We start from the raw sequence: 19615 nt of genomic DNA, 5'->3' as shown, positions 1-19615 counted from the left end.
CAGTTGGTTTACAGAGAATCGTGGGTTTGATTTGGGTGTTGGAAAATGTAATTGGTGGTGCTGGTGTTGAGCTGTTTTATCCGTCTGATTTTGGCCACTGTGCTCTTACCACCTCTCCACTGATTAACTCAAGATCTTTAGAGCTTAAAATCCCACCACAAATATTTTATTCAGTGCTCTTCATTTTGCAAATGAAGTAAAAGAAGCCAAAGAAATCCCCTCTTTGTGAACCTAAGTTCTGTGGAGAAGCTGCTTCACACTGGCCCTGCTGACTGGACAGACGGACTTGCGGGTCCACATCTTAATCCCTTTAGTAGCCATTGACCCAACGTAGTCCTATTAGGTAAATCTCTTGGAAAGCACCCTGAGTTGAGCAGACCTCCAGCCTCCACCAATCCCAAAGCTCCGATGCTATTAGATCCCACCTCAAACCCGAAGAGACTTCCCCCTTGCAGTAGCCCAGTTCCTGACGCTCCTACCTGTGTATTTGGTAAATGTGTTAATTTATGACTTTCTTTTGTTCTGTGAATATTAAAGCTGCCTGCTGTAACCTCTGCTGCAGTAACATGCCTTTCAGGGTAACTTTAATCCACGTTTCCAGAAAGGCCATGGTCATTCATATTTGGCTCAACATAAAACTACTTTATTTCCTTAAAAAAAAAAAAAAAAATTCCAGCCAAGTGCCATGGCATATACTGTAACCCCAGCTACTTGAAAACCTGAGACAGGAGAATTACAAGTTTGAGTCCAGCCTGGGCAACTCGGCAAGACCCCATTTCAATTTTTTAAAAAAGGCTGGGTTGTAGCTCAGTAGAGCGCTTCCTAGCATGTAGTGGGCCCTGGGCTCAGTCCCCTGTACCACACACACAGAACCAGCCTCCTTGCCTGGCAGGGAGTCTGGCCTCTGGACCTCCAGTGGCGTCCCCGGCACAGGGAGTTTCTGTTCCGTTCACCTAGAGGAGGGCTTGGTGGAGCCGGCAGGGCCTCCCAGGTCCCTCTACTCTACTCACCTCCACCACCCACATCCAGGGACCCATTATCCCATGTCCTCCCCATGGAGCGACACATGGGGCCCCTGAAGAAAGGCACCAGATGAGGGCAAGTGCCCACTTTATTAACACAGCTGGGCTCCAGGGCTCCCCTGGCCCACCTCATAAGATCAGCAGACCACAGAAGGCCAACAGAAGGAAGCTGCCACCCACCCCTTGGGGCCTGCTTCTGGGATGGGTGCAGAGGCGGGAGGGGGACTGGCCTCACGGAGGCCTCATAAATACAAGGGGGTCACTGATGAAGAATGTAAAAAGGCTGAGCGGCAGGGACCCAGGGAGGATGGGCGATCCTGGGGCAGCCTGTGTCATGCGGCCTGTGTCTGTGGGGTCTTTGGCTCCGTGTCCAGGCGGCACAGGGGACTGTCATATACCATCTGCAGGTTCACCTTGTGGCCCACCAGCTCGCGGATATTGTTGATGCCGTACTTGATCATCGTCGGGCTTGGGGAGGAAGGGTCACAGTTTAAAACAGGTCAGGTCATGCTCCCTGCTCAGAATTTTTCTGAAGGTTCTCAGCTTCTTCAAAGTAAAAGCCAACATCTTCTCTGTGGCCCACAAGGTCCTGCACATTGCCTCCTCTCCCTCATCTCTTCCCCCTCTCTCCAGCCACCCCTTCCTCCCTGAGGTTCTCCAAAGACACCAGTCCAGCTTCAGGGCCTTTGCACTGGCTCCACCTGCTGTGTGGAACACCTTCCCAGAGATCCCCCTGGCTCACCCCTTCTATCTCCAACCTGCTCAGGCCAAGTGCTCCACAAAGCCGTCCCCAGCAGTCTCCTTAGCCCTTCCGCTTTGTCCTTGCCAATACTTGCTGTCCTTGGACACTCTGGTTTCATGGATCTCATTTACTAAGTTTACTTATTTATCTTGCTAGTCATCCTTGCTCCCCTGTTCAGAGGAGGCAGGGCTGTGAGCTCTCGGTTCACAGCCCAGGGCCAGGCACGCAAGGTTGCCCAGGAAAGGACACATGAAGTTGCCTGAGGCAGCCAAACAGTACTCACCGCTCCAGGGAGAGGCCCCAGGCAATGACCGACACATTCTCAGGGAGCCCCATGGGCAGCAGCATCTCAGGGCGGAAGATCCCAGAGTTCCCCACTTCCACCCACTTCTTCAGGCCTGTGGGTGTGGGATACAGAAGACAGGGCAGCGTGTGGCGGGCTGGGCCTGGCAGTGAGTTGGGCAAGTGGGCTGGGGGCTCGGCAGTGTGGGGGACCTGGCTCAGCCAGGGGTACCTTGGTGATAGCTGAACACCTCCATGCTGGGCTCAGTGTAAGGGTTGTAGGCGGGCTTAAAGCGCAGCTGGGTGAGACCTGTGGGGGTGGGAGTCAGGCTGGTGACCCCAGCACCCTCCCAGTGCCCTCAGCACCACGGGGCCAGTCGCCTGCTCACCCAACTTGGAGAAGAACTCCCGCAGGACACCCATGAGGTGTCCCAGGGTGAGGCCGTGGTCAGCAACGACGCCCTCGATCTGGTGGAACTCGGCCAGGTGCGTGGCATCCAGGGTCTCGTTCCGAAACACGCGGTCAATGGAGAAGTACTTGGCCGGCGTGAAGGGTTTCTGGGGGCAACAGCCAGGCCCACAGGGCCTGGGGTCACAGAGCCCACAGAGCTGCGGCACCAGCCACCCGCCCCCAGCCCTTGCCGAGCCGCACCTTCTGGGCGAGACGGTACAGGGCCCGGGCACTGGCCGCTGTGGTGTGTGTGCGCAGCAGGTTTTTCCGAGCCTCGTCCAGCTTCCAGTTGTACTTATACCTTCAGGAGCAAAGTCACACTGTGGTCAAGCCCCCGACATCTTCCCCTCCGCAACCCCGAGGTCCTGCTCTTGCCTCACCCCTGTGAACCATAGCCGCCCTGAGAGTGGGTCCGCTTGACTCGCTGGACGTAGTCCATTGGGAGCTGCAGGGCCTCGGCAGGATCTGGCAGGACAGAGTGCCATCTGGTTGGTCCATGAACATTCTCACAGAGCCACTGCTTCAGGTTTGCACAGTGGTGGTGGCAGCAGCCAGAGGGTGCCTGGCATGCTCGACCTGCCACAGTTCTCTTCCAGGACCCTCAGTGGCTCTGCGCTTACTTGGAGAAAGTCTTCCCACAGCCCTGTCCAGTGCCTCCCTGCCCTGTCTGCTCACACTCCTGCTTGATCACCAACACCAGTCACAGGCGTCCCAGTGGGCACACCAGGCACAGTCCAGCCTTGCACGGGCCATTCCCTCTCCCTGGAGCTTTCACTCCCAACACAGCCCCTCCCTCACCAGTCTTTGCTAAACAGACTTGAACCTGACAGCAACCACCCCTTCCTCCTCAGCCAGGCACACTCACAGGCACACTCACAAACACACACGACTCCTTGTGGCATTTACCGCCTGCCTCACCACACAGCTAAAGACGGAACCCAGGGCCTTGCACATGCTAAGCAAGTTTTCTACCACTGAAAACTTGGCCCCCAGTTGTGCAAATGCTTAAGATTCCCTTCCAGAGACACAAATTTGGTGCTCGCTCCTGGAAAGACTGAGACCCAATGAATACCGACTTCAGCTCTTAAAAGCTGTGTGGACCAGGACAAGAATGGTCCCTCTCTGTGCCTCAGTTTCAATTATAAAAGAGGGCTAACAGTACTACTTTTTTGTAGCTGGTGGAAGATCAGAACAGTGACTGGTATATATAATGAGTGCTTAGTAGGTTTTGGGTGCCACAACAAAGATGACAGTGACTTCACTGCTGCAGATCAGGTAATGGGTACCCAAGGACCTTGTCTGATCTGGTGGGGGAGACATCCACCATTGTGGAAAGTCACTCAATTTTAGATGACATCAAGGACAGCATAAAAGGGAGGGAGGGAGGGGGAGAGAAGAAATAAGGAAACTATAATGAAGACTAGGGCTGTGGCTGGGGATGTGGCCCAGGACTACAGCACTTGCCTAGCGTGTGCAAAGCCCTGGGTTCTCCCCGCAGCAACACACACACAAACTCAGGGCTGTAGGGTGGAGCAGGGAAGGGGGATATATCAGGATGTTCTTGTTTATTGACTTTTTTGCAGTGCTGGGGATGGAACTGAGGCCCTTACACAGGCTAGGCAAGTGCTGTACCACTGAGCCATACTCACAACCTTTTAAGTTGCCTTAAAAATCTCAGACAAAACAGATCTCAGTGGATGTTATAGTATGAGCAAAGGCCCTGAGGTGGGCACAGCCTGGCACTATCAGGGAAGAGCAGAGACTAGGGTCAGTGGAACAAGGAGATCACAAAAGATTGATGAACAGGCTCCCAGGGGCTTTGTTGGCCACATGGAGGGCAAATCTCATTTTATAAAATGGGACGGCCACAGGCTAAAAATCCCAACTAGGCCAGGCTCCTCCTCTGTCCTTTCAGCCAGGCACCCAGGGCTGACGCACCTCGTAGGAAGAAGGTGTCATGCTGATCACGTGCTGGATGCTGCTGGGGCTGGAAGAGAGCGTCGAAGTTCCAAAAGGAGCTCTCAATGAAGTTGTCAGTCGGCATCTCGGTGAACCTGCGGGGACATGCGGTGACTGCCCTGCCTGCCCCTATGGCTGTGCCCCCGGCCCCCAGCCATGTGCTCACCCCATCTCCAGGAAGATCTGTCGGAACTGGGAGCGGACCTTGAGCAGCGGGTGTAGGTGACCGCTGTCAGGGAGCACGCCACGGGCAGCGAAGTTGTAGGACTTGAAGGGCCGGTCCCGCCAGGAACCACTGTGGGGGATGTGGAGGGCACAGGCCCGGTGAGGGAGGCCTGCCCCTCTCCCCGGCTTCCACCTGCCCCCAGCCCTGGAGCCACTGCTACCTGGAGATCATCTCTGGGCTCAGCTCTGCCTCCTGCTTGGAGATTCTGGTGCTGAAGGCACTGCCCTTGCTCACCCAGTAAGTCTTCAGGGTCCTGCAGCCAAAGGGGAGGGGAGGCCACTGTCATCAACAGGTTCTCCTTGATCTTCCATCTGATGCCAGTTCTAAAACCACTGCCAAGTCACTCGGCTTTGTTTTGTGTGTGTTTGAACAAGGGGCTCTACCACTGAGCTACACCCTCAGCCCTTTCTATTTTGAGATGGGGTCTCACTAATCTGCCTAGGCTATTCTTGAACTTGCAATCTTCCTGCTTCAGCCTCCCGAGTAGCTGGAATTATAGATGTACACCACCACACCTATGTTGACACAGGGTCTTGTTATGTTGCCCAGGCTGGTTTGGAACCCCTAGACTCAAAAAAAGATCTACCTCAGCCTCCCGAGTAGCTAAAATTACAGATATGTGCCATACCACCTGGACAACTGCTTCATGTTCTTCCTGATATTTATTTCCACCTGAAATACTCTTACGTGGCTACTACCTATCCCTGTGTTTGTTCACATATTCATTCAACAAATACTTATTAAGAACCAGGCACAGTGGTACACACTTAGAACCCCAGTGATTTGGGAGACTGAGACAGGAGGATGGCAAATTCAAGGCCAGCCTCAGCAATTTAGTAAGGCCCTAAGCAACTTAGTGAGACCATGCCTCAAAATAAATAAAAAGGGCTGGGGATACAGCTAAGTGGTAAAGCGTTCAGGTTCAATCCCTGATACAAAAAAAAAAAAAAAACCCAAATGTGTGTCAGGGTCAACTCAAGGTGCTAAGCATATAGCTAGGAAGAGTTTATTCCCCATGCAGGCTCTGCTCCACTAATGCCACCCCACAATCCTGTGAGAAGGGAACTGAGGCTGGTAAGGGCTGGATGCCTTGACTGAGTCACACTACTGGTAAGTGGCAGAGCCTGGACTTCAGCCCAGCTCCTGTGTGCTCTCTAGGCCACAGAGAGCAGAACTCCCAGCCTGCCCGGCCCCCAGAGCTGTGGGGCACATCCTCTGGACTTCACGCAGTGCTAAGTACTGTGAAGGAGAGGGACAGGGCAGGAGACGTGGATACCAGCAGTGAGGGGCTTTTGTGAAACTCCAGTGGGGAAGGGAGGATGTCAGGGTTGCCTATTTAAGGTGACACACGCAGCTGAATGTGTGACACATGCTTGTAATCCGAGCAACTCAGGAGGCTGAAGCAGGAGGATTCCAAGTGTGAAGCCAGCCTGGCAATTTAGGGAAACCCCATCTCAAAAAATAAAGAGCTGGGGCTGTAGCCTGGTGGACACCACCCTGGGTTCAATTGCTAATGACACACAAGCAGGGAGGTGGTGGCACACCTTGCATGGAAGGTCAGTGGGAGACAGCACTTGGCCGGAGGGTTGCATGAGCCCAGCAGCATCCGTGGCTGGGTGCGGGCTGGACAGCTCCCTCAGTACCCCCAACATGCCACACAGGAAGTGGAGGCGTGGCCTGGGGGGGGGCGCCACTCACACTGCATTCAGCAGCTTCCTCTTCCTGAGCTCGCTCCTTTCCTTCTCACCCAGCTCCTCAGCCTGCCCGCCCTGGACCAACTGGAGTCGCCGCTGCACTTCGTCCTCCACCTTGTCCACCTGCCACAGCAAGGGGTGTGAAGGCCAGGGGCCCACTGTCTGTCCACCTGCCCACCCATCTGCAGGAACTCACCACTCGGAACACACGGGGCCCGTCCGCTGCACTCTTGTCCACACGGATCCACTTGTTGGACATGGCCTTGCTGAAACCCACTTTGCCACTGGGCAGGCGCTGAGGGAGTTAGGTTACAGGAAGTACGGCACAAAGGCAACTGTCACCCCCTCACCTCCCTAGGTCCTGCTCCCCAGACTCCTACCATGAGCTCGCTCTGGGCCAGGCCCTCTGCGGGGATGCTGTGAAACACCCGGGCCTCATGACTGCCTTCCCGGGCAATTTCCTCACCCTCTTCAGTAAGCTCCCAGTGCTTGGTAGAGCGAAGCTCAGCCTCAATGACCTGCACAGGAATGGGGACAGGAGAGAGGAAGGCAGGGATGGGTTCAGAGCCAGGTGGCCCTCACAGAGGAACTGGGCCTGAGATTTGAAGAACAGCTTTTAAAGCTGTTTGACACGCCAGCTGTACCACTTTCTGGCCAAAAGACCCCACAGGGAGGATTTCCCTTTGCCCAGCCTCCTTTTCTCTCATGTAACAGTGACAGTGTTACATGAGCCACACCCGTGGCTGGGTGTGGGCTGGACAGCTCCATCTCAGTACCCCCAACATGCCTCACAGGAACATTGTCACTAGGCTCCCCATGCTAGCCTTAACTCCTGAGTAGCTGGGACCACAGGCACACACCACTGGGTGTGGCTATATGTTTACTATCACTTTGTAAGCTGTGACATACTTCAAGGTCATAGGTAAATAGATTTGACTCTAATTTATGTGTTTGTATTTCAGTGCCTAGAGTACCAAAGAAGGGCAATGGAGGTCCACATTACAAATAGAAACCAGAGGCTCCAAGATGAGGAAAGGTCCAAGGTCACAAAGACACAGACAAGGTCAAGTGGACAGGGTCTACAGGCTCTAGTTTGCCTTTCTTTTAATCCCAGTTCTGCTCTTCAGTGGCTGTGTGACCTTGGGCAAGTTGCTTAACCTCCCTAATTTTTTTTTCCCCAGTGCTAGGGAATGGAACTCACATCTTCAGTGCTTGCTAGACAAGTACTCTACCACTGAGCTACACCTGCAGCCCTGAGTGACTTTTCTCATCCTTAAGGGACCTTGATGAGTCTTGAGGAGTAAGTGAATTGGTACACAGAAAGAATATCCGGTGGTTAACATGTTAGGTTAACTTATTATTATTATTATTGTCATTACTGTCATCTGGTTCCCATTAAACTGTCATTACTTAACTCTCTTTAACCTACAAAACTGTCAATTTCACATGGATCAAAGCACTGTCACCCACACATTGTGACTTTGAACTCTTCTCTGCACTGAGGCCCTCTGGCTTTGCAGTCTGAGCACTTACATTTCAAATCCAGGTTCACCAGACCCTTCTAGTGACACTCATCAAGTTACTTATCTATGCTGAGCATGAGTTGTCCTATCTGCAAAATGAAAATAATCCTCGGTTTACGGAAAGGATCAGACAAGTAAAGCTGAGAGTAGGATGGGCACAAAACTGCTTTGACAAATAAAATTCATTAGATCCTGGCCTAATGAATCCAGCCTCCTCGGTGGCTCACTGAGCCTCCTGGCATCCTCATCCCATGATTCCAGGGCCCTCCATTTGCCCAAGATGGGATTTGCCCATGCTCCCCCTTCTTTGGCCTGAATCTTCCCTTTCCAGCTGCCTCCCCACAGCAGACTTCATGCCAGCCTCTGCCTTCGCCTCTAGCCCTGCCCTGTCAGTCCTTCCCAAAGATAATGTAGATGTCACCACATCTGACTAGCTACTATTTCTGTGGCTCCCCAGTACCCCTGTGAGGTAAAGAGTTGCAATTCTGGCCATGCTGTTCTCCTCTGACACCTGCCTCGGCCTCCCGACGCCCTCCTCAATACCCTAGAGTGGATCCCTTATACGCCACGGCTTTCATTCACGGTGACAGACCCACCAGGCGGGCCGCTCTCCTAAGACCTCACCGCTGGGTTCCCTGTGCCTCCCCAATCACTCCGGTCACTTGGCCTCCTTAGTAGACTGTAACGCTGCTGCCTCGTCTTCCTAGTCCACTGTAGTACAACGCCCCCACCTCCGACTGCGTGCTGATCCTCCCCCAGGACGTTTATCGCTTGAGGCACATTCACCAGTGCCCGAGGCTCACTCGTTCCACACTCCCGGTCAGCGCACACCCGGATGGGCCCATTTTAATTACTCCTAACCAGGCTGAGGGAGTCTGGCCTGGAAGAAGAACTCTGCAGGCAAGGGGGCTACAGGGGCAGAAGCAAGGAGGCCCCGCATCGCAGGACTGAATCACCTCGCCTAGAGCCTGCAGGCTCTTCACCGCGCCCACCACCGCCTGGTGCTCCACGCCCAGCTGGGTCGCGACCTCCGCGCTGTCCAGGCCGCCATCTGCCGCCTCCAGCCGCTGCAACAGCAGCTCCGCCACAGGACCATCCGCCATGGCTGCTCCCAGAGCGCTCAGCGTGTTCAGGCCCGGCCTGGGGAACCGGAACCGGAACCGGCGCCCCGAGCGTGCGTCGCCATCTTGAGTGTGGAAAACCAGATTACAGACTCTGGATGTCGCCATCTTAAAGTGTGGCAACTGAGCCTCAAAGCGTGGAAAGAACTAGGTTCCTACCTCCATAGTGGCTCGACCAGTGACTATTGGTCGAGCAGTGAGCTGCACCTGATGACCTCAAGGTTAGAAACAGTTTTGTTTTGAATTTCATGCAACCACACCACCAGTAGGCTATGACCTTGAGCTTTTTTCACCCTCTATGGGCTCATAAACCCTCTACCCTTCTAGGATTCTCTCTTGCTCTTACAGAGGGCAGAAGGTAGCAGGCTCCCAACATGGTCAAATTGCTTGTATCAGCTACTTTTGAACCTCTGAAAGGGAGGTGTGGCCCATCCTTATTTGTAGAGAGGAGAGGAACCCACTTAGTGACAATAAAGGTGCAGGCTAAACTATAAGGAGTGTTTCAGGTGTATTATTTCGTTTCTTCCAAAAAAAACTTTGTGATGCAGATATCCACATAATCTCTCCATTTCACAGATGAGAATACAGAGACTCAGAGGCTGATATGACTTGCCCAAGCTTCTATAGGGATTGGCTAGAAATGAGGTCTGAAATGAACCCTCCAGATCTCAGGAGATCAACGTCAGGGCAATAACGCATGGTTTTACGCTGGGCATGGTGGCACACCTTGTTAACCCTAGTACTCAGAAGGCTGAAGCAGAAGGATTGCAAGTTCAAGATCAGCCTTGACAAATTAGCAAGACCCTGTTTCAAAATAAAAACTTAAAGGCTGGGGGTGTATCTCAGGGACAGAGTGTCCCTGGGTTCAATCCCCAGTACCAGGGGAGGAAAAAAAGGAAAAAGGAAGAGGCAGAAAAAGAAGAAGCATCGTCTACATCAGTTTCTTCCTATGGAAATAAAATATGGTGGCTGGATGTGGTGGCATAGTCCTAATTTCAGCTACTGTGGAGGCCAAAGCAAGAGAATCACAAATTCTATCATAGCCTGGGCTACCTTGTCTCAAAAGAAATTTAGGAGCTGGGGGTGAGGGGTAGCTTAGAGGTAGAGAGCTAATGTAGTGTGCATGAGGCTTTGGGTTCCATTCCTGGCAGTGAAAAAAAAAAATGGGATTGCACCCAGGGGTGCTTAAGCATTGAGCCACATCCTCAGCCCTTTATTTATTTATTTATTTATTTATTTATTTATTTATTTATTTATATTTTGAGACAGGGATTTGCCTAAATTGCTCAGGGCCTCATTAAATTGCTGAGGCTGGCTTTGAACTTGCAATCCTCCTGTCTCAGTCTCCTAAGCTGCTTGAATTAGAGGTGTTCACTCACCACACCTGTTAGAAAAACTTTTAAAAGAGCTGGTAATGTAGCTTAGTAGCAAGGTGCTTGCTTAACATGTGCAAAGCCCTGGACTCAATCACTAGTGCTGCAAAATAATAATAGTAATAGTAATAATAATAGACATGTAATTTAAAATTTTCTAGTAGGAACCTCAAAAAAGAAACTAGTGGCATCTGGGGTTGTAGCTCAGTGGTAGAGTGCTTGCCTAGCATGTGCAAGGCACTGGGTTTGATTCTCAGCACCATATATATTAAATAAAGTTCTGTTGATAACTAAGAAAATATTAGAAAGAAATAAACTGGTGGAATTCCCTTTGAGAATTTACATGACCTGTTATGTCCAGGTTATTTTTTTAACCCTTACAATACAGATTACTAATGAAATATTTTGCACAATTTTTTTCATATTTTTTTCAAACTCTGATGTGTATTTTATGCAGCACATCTCATTTGGGATCAGCCACATTTCAAATGACCAATAGTCACATGTGACCAGTGACAACTATGTCATAAATACAGGTAGCTCAGGGATAGCACAAGCCTGTGATCCCAGCAATCAGGAGGCTCAGGCAGGAGGCTTGCTTGAGTTCATGAATCTGAAGCTAGCCTGGGCAACATAGCAAGACCCGTATCTAAAAAAAGTTGGAGAAAGAGAGGAATAAAGAAAAAGAAATACTTTTGAGGGGAGTTTTGTTTTATTGTGGTGCAAGCATATCCTAAGTGCATGTTTTACCACTGAGCTACATTCCTAGCCCTGGAACACTGTTATTTTCTAATCTAACATCTGCCGCTTAAGTTAATCACCAAAATGCTTAATCTTTTTTTTTTTTTTTTAATTTTTAACATTTATTTGTTTTTAGTTTTTGGCGGGCACAACATCTTTGTTTGTATGTGGTGCTAAGGATCGAACTCGGGCCGCAGCATGCCAGGCGAGCGCGCTACCGCTTGAGCCACATCCCCAGCCCCTCTTTTTTTTTTTTTTTTAATATTCATTTTTTAGTTTTCAGCAGACACAACGTCTTTCTTTGTATGTGGTGCTGAGGATCGAACCCAGGCCGCACGCATGCCAGGCGAGTGCGCTACCGCTTGAGCCACATCCCCAGCCCCCAAAATGCTTAATCTTAACCAGGCATGGTGATGCACGCCTATAATCCCAGCTACCCCAGAAGCTGAGGCAGGAGGATTGCAAGTTTGAGGCCAGTTTGGACAATTAGCCAGACCCTGTCTCAAAATGAAAAACAGAATGGACTGGGGATGTAGTTTAGTGGTAAAGCACCCCCTGGGTTCAATCTTTAGTGCCAAATTAACCAATTAATTTAATTAAATAATAATTAAAAGAGCTGGGAGTGTAGCTCAGTGGTAAAGTACCCCTGGGTTCACCTCATCCCCCATGTTTAATTTTTCTGAGCTTCAACGTTTTCTTTCTTGATGGAGATTCTATGAGCCCAGATTATTATTTTTAAAAATATTTTATTTTTTTGATATTGGTGGACACAATATCTTTATTTCTATGTGGTGCTGAGGATCGAACCCAGTGCCTCAGGCGTGCTAGGCAAGTGCTCTACCACTAAGCCACAACCCCAGCCCTTATTTTTTAATTATTGTTATTATTTTTTTTTTGTACTGGGGAGTGAACTCAGGGGCACTTGACCACTGAGCCATAACCCCAGCCTTATTTTATATTTTATTTACAGACAGGGTCTCACTGAGTTGCTTAGCACCTCGCTTTGAACTCATGATCCTCCTGCCTCAGTCTCCTGAGCCACTGTAATTGCAGGTATCTGCCACCATGCTTGGTGAGCCCAGGTTACTATAAGAAATGATATATCATGCACATACGTACATAATATTTGCTAATACTAAATTGAGTATAGACCACGCACCTTTTATGTTATTTATTTATTGACACTGCTGGGAATCAAACCCAGGGCCTCTCATTTGCTAAGCTGACACTGTACCACTGAGACACATCTCCAGCCTTGAGAACTCCTTCCTCTCTTTTGGCAGTGCTGGGGATTGAATCCAGGGCCTCACACATGTGCTAGGTAAGCACTCCACCACTGAGCTAATACCATGGCCTTTGAGGCACTGTTATAAACAGAACACATTTACTCATTTCACATCACAATTAGTCGAACCTATCATGTGTGATTACTAATACTTCCCAATTCTGATCCTATGATGAGCTCCTTTATTCAGGTCACTTTCCTCAAAGTTCTCTTCTCAGCTTCAAAGCACTTTCCCAGGTTTGGTTTATTTATTTCTACAAGAATCCTTCCTTTCTTCCATCACACACCAAGTAGTTTTTTTGTTTTTTTTTTTAAAGAGAGAATTTTTAATATTTATTTATTTTTTTTAGTTCTCGGCGGACACAACATCTTTGTTGGTATGTGGTGCTGAGGATCGAACCCGGGCCGCATGCATCCCAGGCGAGCGCGCTACCACTTGAGCCACTTCCCCAGCCCCACACCAAGTAGTTTTTAAGTGTGCTTTGCAGGTGCTGCAGGTGGGGGGCTCAGGGAGAAAGCACCAAGCTCATGTATCCATGACACAGGACAGGAAGGAAAGTGAAAAGGTCAGTCAGTGTGGGCTTGGGCATCATCCTGCGTGGGACTAGGTTGGAAAATTCTAAATAGTGGCCATGCCTGTGTGGACCTGCACACAGGTCCTCCCCTTCTGATTTCCCAGCACTAGTGAGGAAGCAACCCCTCTCCACCCTTTGCCAGGAGTCATCCTTCCCCCAGTCCACTCCAGCGTACCCAGGTCCAGAACTAATTTGTTCAACGTTTGGAAAACCCCTAGCTCTCCTTCCTCTTCATAGTGTGTGTGGGGGAGGAAGGAACTAGTGTCAGTCACGTCTTCAGAAGAAGACTCTAGATCCAAGGGTTCTGCTTATCTCCTTAGGGCTCTATCTCCATAACCATCTGTGTCTTTCCTTCTTCTTCCTAAACGGAACCCCCTGTCTCTGCCCATAGCCGTTTAATTGCAAAATCCTGGCCGTTTGTGGGAGACCACAAGACAGAGACCCCCTTCATTTACCCACTGAGAGGAAAGTAAAACAGCCAGCAACTAGAGAAATAGTCCTATCTCCAACTCAGGAGTCACAGTTTGCAGAGTCACTTATTTGAGTCTTCTGTGGTTCCTCTTTTCTGTCCCTGGACACCACGGAAAGCTTTTCTGCGGGATAGCAACTGAGTCGCCCCTCCTGGTCTCTGAGGAGCTTTGGTGATTTCAGAAAGGCTAAGTAACTTGCCCTAGGGCACACAGCAGCAGTGTGACAGATTGCCAGAGCACTAGTGGGTAGGAGACAGTTGGCACCTTCCCTAGCTACTCGCATGGCTGTAACACCGGGATATAATGAAGCCCCAATCCTTGAACTATGGTGCCCCGTGCACCAACCTGGGCTGAAAGATCGCGTCCGGGCGGGGGGTTCCCCAAATACAGGACAGAAAGTGGCTAGGAAATCACTTTCCACCCTTCCACGCAGAGGAGAGGGAACGGAGGAAGCTGGGACAGGATCCCCACTCCGCCCGGCAACAACGCTCGCGCGGGTTCTTTAAACGCCCAGATGCGAGCGACGCGCGCGGGAGAGGGCGGGTTTGGGCTGAGACCTGGTCACATGACCCGGCTCGAGGGGCTAGCGGCCCCCACCCCGTCGGTGGGCGTCCCCCACAACGCGTGGTCAACCCTCATTGGCCGGTAGTGCAACCAATAGAAATCGGCCATCTGGGATCCCTGCGTTCTGAGGCACAGCCTAACATGCTGACCCGACAAGGGTCAAATGAAAAGGGACGGTTGTGGTTGTAGACCAATGACAAGGTGTGGGGGCGGGCCCAAAGTCAGAGTCAGGTTGACTTGAGAGGCGGGCGGATATATAATCGCGCAGCCGGCGACGGCGTCTGTCCGTACTGCAGAGCCGCTGCTGGAGGATCGTTTTAAAGGGCCCGCGCGCCGCCGCCCCCTCGGCCCGCCATGCTGCTACCTGTGCCGATACTGCTCGGCTTCCTCGGCCTGGTCGCCGCCGCGCCCTCCGTGTACTTCAAGGAGCAGTTTCTGGACGGAGGTAACGCCTGGTCCGTCCTCGAGGCCGCCTCGACGATGCGGCCTGTCCCCCAGCCCAGATCTGCCTTGTCGCCTTTAATTACCGCTCAGAGGGCCAACATAGAGGTCCCTGGAGACTATAGCCGTGGGCGATTCCTCTTCTGCGTCCCTGGGGAACGTGGAAGATGCAGCGGCCTCCCGCGGTGGGAGTTAGGGTTCGTCCCAGGATCTCTGGGTCTTCAGAGTTGTCAAACTGGAGGTTGGGGTGGGAAGAGGCAGGAATCTCCTTTCCTGCCCCCCAACTGCTTTTGGCTTCAGGCAGGTGTTGGTGGGGGTGGTCAGCACTACCGCACTGATCTACTCCTCTGACCCCCTAGACGAGTGGACCTACCGCTGGATCGAATCCAAACACAAGTCAGATTTTGGCAAATTCGTCCTTAGTTCCGGCAAGTTCTACGGTGACCAGGAGAAGGATAAAGGTAAGAGCCAGGGAGTGGGTGCTGGGATCCAGGAGGACTTTTTTGGCGGAAGCTGTAGTCAGTATGCACCCAACCCGGGCATCCCCCAGGAGTTGGGCAGGTGGAGGAAGGAAGGTTGGGGAGAGTCGTCTGTGTCATGGGAGGTCTAGTTTCCCCGGGTTGGAGCTCAACAGTAATTACACTCCCATCCCATATCAGGGCTGCAGACCAGCCAGGATGCCCGCTTTTATGCCCTGTCGGCCAGATTCGAACCTTTCAGCAACAAGGGCCAGACGCTGGTGGTGCAGTTCACTGTGAAGCATGAGCAGAACATTGATTGTGGGGGTGGCTACGTGAAGCTGTTTCCTGATAATTTGGACCAGACAGACATGCATGGAGATTCAGAATACAACATCATGTTCGGTGAGGGGCCCCACCCCGGTGCTGATCACTGTCCTCTCAGTTGGAAGGTGGAGAATGAATGAAACTCCTTGGATTCCTCCTAACCCAGAAGAATTCATAAGACCATAGAAAGCACTTAAGTAATCAGGAGTTTTTTTTTTTTCCTTTGGAGGGGTAGCTAGAGGTCAGGGTGGGGAGAGCCTGGGATAGCTAAAGGGGTAGGTGACAGGTAGTGTCTTCCTGTGTTATGATTGCAGATCTAGACAAATTTGTATGATCATACCTAGGAATGTCCTGATTTCACAAATGAGGATAATGAATTTTAAGTTTTGCTTTTCTGTTTTTGTTTTACTTAAGACTCTTGCCATAGCCCCTTAATGGCAGAATCAGGATTTGAACCTCATTTTTTCAGCCTCTTAACATTGACATCTTTTGTCTTGAGTTTAAGAATTGTTTTTGTGTGCCCAGCAAGGGCAGCCTGTGACTTTCACTCAATCCCATCTAGGCCCAGACATTTGTGGCCCAGGCACGAAGAAGGTTCATGTCATTTTCAATTACAAGGGCAAGAACATGCTGATCAACAAGGACATCCGGTGCAAGGTGTGCCTGGGGGTGTGTCCCTGGGGGTGGTGCTAAGTGACTGTCTGGGAAGCTGGAGGCCAGCCTGGTAGGTGGGGCCACTCAGCATCTATCCTCTTCAGGATGATGAATTCACACACCTCTATACACTGATCGTACGGCCTGACAACACCTACGAGGTGAAGATTGACAACAGCCCCGTGGAATCAGGCTCCTTGGAGGATGATTGGGACTTCTTGCCTCCCAAGAAGATAAAGGATCCTGATGCTTCCAAGCCAGAAGACTGGGATGAGCGTGCCAAGATTGATGACCCCACAGACTCCAAACCTGAGGTTGGTGCTTCGGCAGGGTCTTTCCACCACCACTGCATAGCATGTAGGGGACACTTGGGTCCACTCTGACTTCCTTGTGTACATCCAGGACTGGGACAAACCTGAGCACATCCCTGACCCTGATGCTAAGAAGCCCGAGGACTGGGATGAAGAAATGGATGGAGAGTGGGAACCCCCAGTGATTCAGAACCCTGAGTACAAGGTGAGTTTGGTGATTGGGGGTACAGTTTAGTGGTAGAGTTCTTGCCTAGCATGTACAAGGCCAGGGTTCTATCCCCTGTGCCACAGAAACACAAAAGCAAGGTCAACCTGACTCTGAACAGAGCTACAGGTCACAGTGGGTCATGCACCCACCTCTGCTCACTTTGATTCCCTTCTGTTTCAGGGTGAGTGGAAGCCACGCCAGATTGACAACCCAGATTACAAGGGCATATGGATCCACCCAGAAATCGACAACCCTGAATACTCCCCTGATGCCAATATCTATGCTTATGATAACTTTGCTGTGCTGGGCCTAGATCTCTGGCAGGTAAGACACAAAGGACCTCAGATGGAGACCTAAAGGAAACGGACAGGCACAGGATTCAGTGCCAGGCAAATCTGACCTAGAAATGGTACATTTTCTGAAGTATTTCCTGATCTGACTTGAGGGAGTCCTCACAACATCAATAAGGGTCTACTTATTATGTACCAAGTATTTAATCAAGTACTAATGTAAATTAATTTATAAAATATAGACAACACAAAATTAGCTGGGAGAGCTGCAGGAGTAGCCAGATGGTAGAGTACTTGTCTAGTGTGCACAGGGCCTTGGGTTCCCTCGTAGCACTGCAGAGAGGAAAATGGAGGGGCTGGAGTGGTTAGAGTGCTTGCCTAGCATGGGCAAGACATGCTAGACCTTGAGTTTGATTCCCCAGAAGTGCAAAGAAAAAACACTGAGGTCCGGGAGGTGGGCACAGCTCAGTGGTAGAGCAGTTGCCAAGCATGCATGAAGCCATGGGTTCCATCCCTAACACTACCAAAAAGAAAAAAATAGTTGACAAAAAGTTACTTGGAACAATTCCTGGCATACAAGATCACTAAAAAATTCCTGAACAAGGGAGTGAGTCCCCAGTTCAACCAGTGAAGAAAGTGAGGTGCAGAAAAGTGAATTCAGCAGCCTGAGGTCACATGGCATAAAATGTCAGAATGGGGATTTGAATCCAGGCAGTGGGCCCCCACAGTCTTTTCAAAATTTAAAAAATTTTTCTGGGTACCAGGGAATGAAATCAGAGTATTTGACCACTGATTCCAGCCTTATTTTGTATTTTATCTAGAAACAGGGTCTCACTGAATTGTTTAGTGCCTCACTTTTGCTGAGGTTGGCTTTGAATTTGTGTTCCTACATTAACAACTTTCAAGTCCTTTTCAATAAATGTATTGATTGTAACAATGTATGGTGGTTATAGGAACACAGGTGGAACACTGTGGGTGTCAATTCTGACTCTCTTCTTCTATTCATTCTCCAGGTCAAGTCTGGGACCATCTTTGATAACTTCCTCATCACCAATGATGAGGACTATGCAGAACAGTTTGGCAATGAGACATGGGGTGTCACAAAGGTGGGCCTGGGTCCTTGTTCTGATTTGGGGGGCAGGCAGGGCTAGCAGGCAAGGGATCAGGTGCTGAAGGGTATGATCTGTCCATGCAGGATGCAGAAAAACAGATGAAAGACAAACAGGATGAAGAGCAGAGGCTTCAAGAGGAAGAGGAGGAAAAGAAGCGTAAGGAGGAAGAGGAGGATGGAGAAGACAAGGAGGACGAGGAGGACAAAGAGGAGGATGAGGAGGATGAGGAGGATAAAGAGGAAGATGAGGAGGAAGATGCCACTGGCCAGGCCAAGGATGAGCTGTAGAGGCCACACCGGCCACCTCCAGGGCTGGACTGAGGCCTGGATGCTCCCACTGCAGAGCTGGCCACGCCAAATAATGTCTCTATGAGACTCAAGAACTTTCATTTTTTTCCAGGCGGGTTCAGATTTGGGGTGGATTTTGGTTATTTCCCCCGCCCTTTTTTTTTTTTTTTTTTTTTTTACTGGTGTTTTTGTCTTCAATTCTCCTTCAGTCCTCACCACCCCTCTCATTTTCTCAATCAACATCTTTCCCTTTTTCTGTCCCCTTTGTTCCTGGTCCCTTAGCTACTACTCTCCAACCCTGGGGGTGAGGGTGTGGAGAAGCCCTAGGCTTGAGATTCCATCTGCTCTCCTTCCTGGAGACCAGAGGGGGGCAGGAGAAAGGGGTGGCATCTTCAGCTCCCCAGCACTGAGGAAGACTGGGGCTCTTCCTGCCCCCCCCCTTTTTCTCCCCTGCCTCCAGGACTGGGCCACTTCTGGGTGGGGCAGTGGGTTCCAGCTCGGCTCACACTGAGAATGTAAGAACTACAAACAAAATTTCTATTAAATTAAGTTTTGTGTCTCCCCCCTGTGTTTTCCTTGTGGGGGAGGATGGAGATGGACTCAGGAAACCTAGGTTGGCCTTTTTTTTCAAGGGAGGGGGGAGCAACTTCTGAACAAGACTCATTTTTCAGCTGCAAAGAACTGAGTGTTCCACAAGATGTCAGGACTCATGTACTCTATATCTCCCAAACCAATGGGAGGAAGACTGCCACTATTCAAACTGCACATTAACCCTGCACCAAATCGGTGAGTGTTGGTTCTAGTGTTGGGTTGACAAGAAGTCAGTCAGGTACAGCAGGGATGTGACCCCATGTTGTAAATGGTACATTTTCAGAGCTATATGTATTTGTTGCTCATCAATATGAGTGATGGAACAATTTTGAACATATTTACATACTAGTTCAGACATGGTATGTAACTTGCCCTAGGACCCATAGTCTTAAGGGCCAAGTTGGGATCTGAAAGAATGTCCCCATGGGAGGGAGCAAGATTGAGTTGATAAAGAGATAACAGGAGGGTCTGCACCACCCTCTGTTGGGACCCATGAGGCCATAGCTTCAACTCCAGTGGGTGGAGGAATCGGTTCCTTGTTGAAGGAATGGTACATAAGTAGTTGTCTCCTTGGCCCTTATCTGAGCTTGACCAACTGGTTGAGGAGTCTAGGCTTAGAATCCAGTGGAAGTGGCAGGAGTTAGACTTGGGTGAGGTGCCAGGTAGTGGCTGCCTGGTGCTTTGCTTGGGTGAATATTTGGTCTGGCAGAAATAGGGAACAGTTATGACACTGGGATGTTGCCACAGCCTCTGGCCTCCCTGTCTCCAGCTGAACTCCACCCCTCAATACTCCACCTACTAAACGGGAGGTCAAGCCCCAGTCTCACCTCCACCTAATTCTCTAATAGTAACCCAGCCTTTTTTTGGGGGGGGGTACTGGCAATTGAACCCCAGAGGTACTTAATAAT

The 19615-nt window shown here is 50.5% G+C and overlaps 2 protein-coding genes across 2 annotated transcripts; one reads left to right on the top strand and one right to left on the bottom strand.

Moving 5' to 3' along the window:
- Nucleotides 1-1081: 1081 nt before the first annotated feature.
- Nucleotides 1082-9285, bottom strand: Farsa (phenylalanyl-tRNA synthetase subunit alpha). The gene is made up of 14 exons (XM_077795766.1): nucleotides 9180-9285; nucleotides 8856-9085; nucleotides 6757-6894; nucleotides 6573-6671; nucleotides 6381-6499; nucleotides 4843-4935; nucleotides 4623-4751; nucleotides 4436-4551; nucleotides 2878-2962; nucleotides 2699-2798; nucleotides 2436-2604; nucleotides 2279-2356; nucleotides 2048-2162; nucleotides 1082-1490 (listed from the first exon to the last, which is right to left on the bottom strand). Exons 1-14 carry the CDS (start codon nucleotides 9268-9270, stop codon nucleotides 1355-1357), a joined length of 1698 nt encoding a protein of 565 aa, XP_077651892.1. The 5' UTR covers nucleotides 9271-9285; the 3' UTR covers nucleotides 1082-1354.
- A 5018-nt stretch (nucleotides 9286-14303) lies between these two features.
- Nucleotides 14304-18677, top strand: Calr (calreticulin). The gene is made up of 9 exons (XM_077795765.1): nucleotides 14304-14473; nucleotides 14829-14930; nucleotides 15129-15332; nucleotides 15817-15911; nucleotides 16013-16222; nucleotides 16311-16424; nucleotides 16608-16751; nucleotides 17731-17823; nucleotides 17913-18677. Exons 1-9 carry the CDS (start codon nucleotides 14383-14385, stop codon nucleotides 18114-18116), a joined length of 1257 nt encoding a protein of 418 aa, XP_077651891.1. The 5' UTR covers nucleotides 14304-14382; the 3' UTR covers nucleotides 18117-18677.
- The last annotated feature ends 938 nt before the right edge of the window (nucleotides 18678-19615 follow it).

The sequence above is a fragment of the Urocitellus parryii genome, chromosome 3 (genome assembly GCF_045843805.1).
Source record: "Urocitellus parryii isolate mUroPar1 chromosome 3, mUroPar1.hap1, whole genome shotgun sequence".
In the NCBI taxonomy this organism is placed as follows: Eukaryota; Metazoa; Chordata; class Mammalia; order Rodentia; family Sciuridae; genus Urocitellus; species Urocitellus parryii.
The sequence above is the reverse complement of the archived record's forward strand: the minus strand, read 5'-3'. Positions and strand labels throughout refer to the sequence as shown.